Source organism: Amphimedon queenslandica, unplaced genomic scaffold, assembly GCF_000090795.2.
Source record: "Amphimedon queenslandica unplaced genomic scaffold, v1.1 AMPQUscaffold_13251, whole genome shotgun sequence".
NCBI lineage: Eukaryota > Metazoa > Porifera > Demospongiae > Haplosclerida > Niphatidae > Amphimedon > Amphimedon queenslandica.
The window spans coordinates 16233-21770 of NW_003546513.1; the positions used below are offsets into that span (position 1 = coordinate 16233).

The following is a 5538-nucleotide window of genomic DNA, read 5'->3' on the forward strand; positions in this document are numbered from 1 at the left end:
ATCACTGGTTACCTATTATTGGACATGAGGATAATAATCATTAGTGATGCACCGATACCGATACTAATATCGGTATCGGCCCATTTTTATCAAAATCGGTTGATATCGGTATAGCCAAAAAGAGTTACCGATATAAGAATTGTTGTAAAGTATAATGATTCTTAATAAAAATAATAATCACATCCACAAAATGACATGAAAAAAACAGTTTGAGTACAAAGAAAGCAGAAATGCTACTGTTTTTAAGAAAGAACCTACCAATTTTTAACTATTAACATTAATGACACTAATCAATGATTGTTGTTAAGGGTAAAAATTGAATATTTTTGCCCATGGCCAATCACTGGTTAACTATTATTAGATATAAGGATAATAATCATCACTCATAGACTCACAGGTTCCTCTGATTCATGATCTTGATGACCGCTAGATTTGGTAGCTAAAATAAAACATACACTTGAATCTATGTAATGCACCCATTGTACTAATTACCTATGCCAGGAGTAGATGGGGCAACTTTAGTTCGTGTAGATTGGCCATTATCAGCATCATTAGTCTTTGCAGCCTGTTTATCTATAGTAAAACATTATTGTCACAATAATGATAAATAGATCTTCTAAACAGTAAACATACAATTAGCATAGCTTTGAGAAATATTATTGGCTGCTTTCTCAGCAATGAGAGTGTCGATCTCTTTAATGATAGACAAGAATTCGTCAATCTTTTCTGGTAGATCACCAAGAAGCTCAGCCAATCTCAGAACAAATGCTTCTACTCTTTCCCGTAGTGTCTGACCTGATAATCTGTCATTCAATTGAGCTAATTCAAGTGTTGTTATTAGTCTCCTTTCAACACATTTCTGTGCCACTTCACCAAACACAGCTTCATTATTAAGGACCCTATTTAATATTCCTAGGTTATCCCTAATAGCTTTTTGTGCTGAAGACTCAGTTGAAGACATCTCCTGATTCTTCTCACTATAACTAAAACAGGACAGTCCTTTCTCTCGGTTCGATGTGGTGAGGCTCAGGGGAGGTACCCTAATGATTTAATGTAATGAATAGGCTTTTGATAAAATTCATAACTCTAGCTCCAGTGGTGTATCATTGAATTTTTGGACTGAACTATGTCACTTGTTTTCAGCATGCAATCTGGTAGATCATTTTTGTCATAACAATGAAACAAGCTTGCAAGAAGAAACATCGAAAAGAATGCATTTTTGCAGCAATAAAGAAGATCAAAATTATTATCAAAACTACCTAAGAGTAGCATTACAAAAGTATGATGAAAAATACACAATTCAGTTGCCATAATAATTAGAAATAAAAGTTACATTCAAGCTACTTTAAAAAGTAAAATTTTCCCCTCAATGTGCTTCTGATCTCGGGCATTTGATGATACTTGTACGGCAAATTATAATCAATAGGATTCCCTGATACTTTGTAATTAACAAGAAGTAGGAGCTCATCAAGACTAAGTCTTGAAGAATATTTGGGATCAAAATATTCACACAATGCTTTTATATATTGTGAACCAGTGTAGACATCTCTTGCAGCAACATTACCATCAGAAGTGCTAAAACCAAACAAGAAATCAGCCTCTGGTGGTAATGCTCTTAGACTAGCAGAAACCCTCTGCTCTTCTTCATCAGCAACTGCAGGTTCTGGTATGTTACTTCCTCTTGTTGCTTGAAACAAAAATATTTTGGGTTTTCCATGAAGTGCTGAACATTCCTTAGAATTTACAATATCAGCCAATTCAGCAACAGTAACAGTTTTACCATCAACTCCTTCAATTCCTACTGGATTACCATGAGACAGAATGCAACATATGAAACTATCGTGTTTCTTGGTTACTACTCCAGCAGCAATTGCACTAACGTTTGTTCTTATTTCTTCAGCCAGTAAGTCTTCATGAACTATCACTTGATAGTGAAGGCCTTCAAATACTTTCTTTAATCTTTTAGCATCTTCATTTGATGATTCACGATCAGCTTTATCTTTCTCCGTAAAATAGACGTTATTTATAATAAGCACGACTCCATGTTCTCTTGTCTCATTGATATCATACTTGTATACTACATCTTCAGTACCTTTCTTCTTTGAAAACTCCAGTGTACCAGTCATCTAATTTGATGCAATTAGGCTATAGCCACACATTTTTTGTATTATTATCTTACTTCTTTTTTTTTTGTTCTGAATTTTGAGATTCAGCTACATGTATGAAAGTAAACATATATAAAACAATAATGAACACATATAGGACTTGTAATACATGCAGTATAAAGACCATCTTAAATTTTACAATCAAATATGAATCGTACAACAAATGCATACATATGAAAATTAAGCCAATTAAATTTGCAATGGATCAAAATCACCAAAAATATCATAAACCTTACCTGAGTCATGTGATTCATTTTTACTTTCGTTGATAGGAAAATCAGCAGAGTCACTAGTTGATCCTTTAGCAGACACATTATCTAACTGTCTACGTTCACCTATAATGAAACACCTCTGTAACACTTAAGACTCATCATAAATGCTCTTGCTTCAAATATTATACATGTTTAGCAACAATAATAAATTTTATAAACGATGAATATCTTTTCAAGTAAAACACACACACCTTTCTTCAAATTTTCAATTGTTAGTCTTAAAACTTGTTCTTTTTCTGCCAAAAAATTTATAGCTAATTCAAATTTCTACACATAGCTACCTTGTACTAGCTTATCTTTCTCAATTTGTTGTGAATTCATTGTAGTTATTTTCTCTTGCAATAGTTCTATTTCTTTACTCCAAGCGACTAAGGATTTTAAAAATTAATTCTAATTGGTTTAGTTAAACTGACCTTGCTCCTGTTTGATTTTCTCATCCTTTTGTCTTAACATGTTTCTTAAAGTCTCAATTTCAAATGCTATAAATATCTTTACATAAAATAAGAATCATCGTGCTTTTTATTAACTTGTATCGGTTGACTGAAACTTTTCAATTTTTTTTCCTCTTTATCCTCAATATCTAATTAAATAATAAGACATTTTGTATGATAATTATGTACCTCCTTTTTCAGATTGAAATAAAGCAAGCTGCTCTTCTAATATTTTTTTAATTTCATTCAGTTCCTCATTCTCCTATTGCATTATAAATATGAACAGCAAAATTTGTTTCTCACTAACTTTTGTTAAATGTGATAATTTCTCTTGTAGCCCGGCTAAAAATAATTTAAATAGATTGTTGAAAGAACATTAGATACCTGCTAGTTCTTTAAACTTATCATTCTCTACTATATTGGCTCTCAGCATCTTGCGTTTAGCTTCCAGTGTTTCCTTCAATGATGTTGCTTCTTCTTTCATTGCTTTACTTTCCTATGAAATGCATATGCTGATACATGATGTACAACAAAATCTACTTAATAGTAACGTGTCTTAAGTAACCTCATTTAAAGTAGCCACCTCTTCTTCACTGTTAATCAGTTGTACCTTCAGAGACAGCATCAGTTGCTTTGATAAATCACTACTAGGTCTAGTTGGTAATGAGGCACACTGCTGCTTTGTTGTAGGAGTGGAGGCATCATTTACCTGTTGTAACTATAATATAATTCATAAAATACATCCACAGTCTATTTACCTCATACACAGTATAATAGCCAATGATCATTTTCTTCACTCGGTTTTCTTTTAATATGTCAATATTATTAAGAGCAGCTGCTATTAAATGATCAGATAGAATCAAAGGGAAGGAACAAGTGACAGTAAAAGAATTGCCATCTCTAATGACATTTAACCGGACATTTCGTGATAATTTATGAAATATATCCACTGATAATCTCTTGACATCTTTCAACATCAGCTCTTCAGCATTTTCATCCACATCGATGACAATGGTAATCTTTTCACATTGCAGTGGTGAAGCGTATGAAAACTCCCCTTTTAAATATTGACTGAGCTTAGTCTCACTAAATTTCTTAAGAGCTTCATTATATTCTTGAAAAACTTTAGCCAGCCCGTCTATTTCAGACTCATTAACAAAGAACTCTAGCATACTAATATCATTTAGCGAACAATTTTCACTAATTAATTCTAATATGCTACGAATATCTTCACACTTAGCTACTTGAGGTTTCAAGGCTGAATAAGAAAAAATTAATGTATCTTTCATATCTTCAAGTGCTGGAGGGTTTGCCTTTATGATATTCTTCACACTTAAGAATGTTTTGCCAAACTTCAATCTCATTTTCTTAAATTCTGCAATCATACTTTGAGGAAAGTGAATTTTCAACTCTTCAGCTATTAATATTATATAAATTTAAACTTTTAAAATGACTATTTAAGTTTACCAGTGCCAACAGTGCTATTAGTCATTAAAGAATCATTACTGCAAAAATTTTCTCCTATAAAGAGTCATCAGTTTCCTCATAAATAAGTAAGTCTACTTACTGTATTCATTCTTAATGGCCATCCCTATTCCAGCAGTGGCTGTTGCTTTACACAAAATCTCAGCAAATGCTTCAAGTTTGCGATAATCAATACAAACAGCTACCTTTATATCAGTCAACAGAGCTTCCCCATCCTTATTGACTGGCAGCAGCATCATTTCCTTTATTAGCTTCTCTGAATGCAACAATAAAGCCAACTGAGGTAATGAAGCCACAATTTGATTCGAAGCCGTATAACAAGCAAGAATATTACAAGCAGGATGCACTAAAATAAAATCAATATTGGTCGAGCCACTGGTCAGATGGAGGGAGATGAGAAAGGAGAAGGAAGAGAAAAGGACTGTATTTTTGGTAGAGTTTTACAAAAAAGAGAAAAATTATTTTTTAAAATAATGCACAGAAAATTTGTACAAAAAATGAATAATTAGAAGTTCACACTAATATTATCCATGCATCAAGTCCAGACATACCGCCGGCCAAAGACCGAACGGTCTTGAAACATATAACTCATAAACAGAAAATCATAAGGGTAATAATAAGTAAGTACTACGAGTGAACAAAAGAATACAATAGAGAGAGAGGAAAAACATGTATAGCTAGCAAGCATATTCTAAATTAATTTCACAACAATAGTAATGACCTTATATGTTTAGCAGTAGTTAATTGTCTTCCACTGGTAATAATAACACGATCTTGGTGATTGGGCGTCTGTATTGTCCCTTTGAAGTTTTCACATCAACGACTCTGATATGTCCATCGTTGCCCACATGTACATTAGTAACACGAGCAAGTGACCAATTAGTAGGAACTACATTCTCCTCCCGTATTAACACTACATCTCCAATCCTCACGTTACGAGTGGGACGTTTCCACTTGTTAAATCGGTTCAAATGTATCAAGTATTCAGTTGACCATCTACTCCAAAAATGTCGGACAATTGCTTGACATAACTGCCAACGACGTAGCAATGTAATGGATCGATTATAGGATGAAGGAGGATCAGGAATGGACATAAGTGGTCGTCCTATTAAGAAGTGGCCAGGTGTCAGTACCTCAATACCATCATTATTACTGGAGGGAATGCTTGTTAATGGGCGACTGTCA

General features: G+C 33.4%; 3 protein-coding genes across 3 annotated transcripts in view; all 3 read right to left on the minus strand.

Moving 5' to 3' along the window:
* Nucleotides 1-1037, minus strand: part of LOC105313667 (caspase-3-like) — a 9121-nt gene extending 8084 nt beyond the window's left edge. The window contains exons 1-3 of the mRNA XM_019999658.1: nt 634-1037; nt 493-573; nt 396-439 (exon numbers count right to left, since the gene is read on the minus strand). Coding sequence (XP_019855217.1) covers nt 396-439; nt 493-573; nt 634-961 — 453 coding nt within the window. The 5' untranslated portion in view covers nt 962-1037. The remainder of the gene's footprint in view (nt 1-395; nt 440-492; nt 574-633) is intronic.
* Nucleotides 1038-1340: 303 nt separating this feature from the next.
* Nucleotides 1341-2126, minus strand: LOC105313668 (caspase-8-like). Its single transcript, XM_011407270.1, has one exon. The coding sequence runs from the start codon at nt 2124-2126 to the stop codon at nt 1341-1343; it is 786 nt and encodes a 261-aa protein (XP_011405572.1).
* Nucleotides 2127-2718: 592 nt separating this feature from the next.
* On the minus strand, nt 2719-4689 carry LOC109584075 (uncharacterized). Its single transcript, XM_019999660.1, has 10 exons — nt 4436-4689; nt 4336-4389; nt 3627-4285; nt 3434-3577; nt 3253-3364; nt 3176-3210; nt 3058-3130; nt 2965-3017; nt 2851-2916; nt 2719-2805 (listed from the first exon to the last, which is right to left on the minus strand). The coding sequence occupies exons 1-9, from the start codon at nt 4590-4592 to the stop codon at nt 2896-2898; spliced, it is 1308 nt and encodes a 435-aa protein (XP_019855219.1). The 5' UTR covers nt 4593-4689; the 3' UTR covers nt 2719-2805; nt 2851-2895.
* Between the last annotated feature and the right edge of the window lie 849 nt (nt 4690-5538).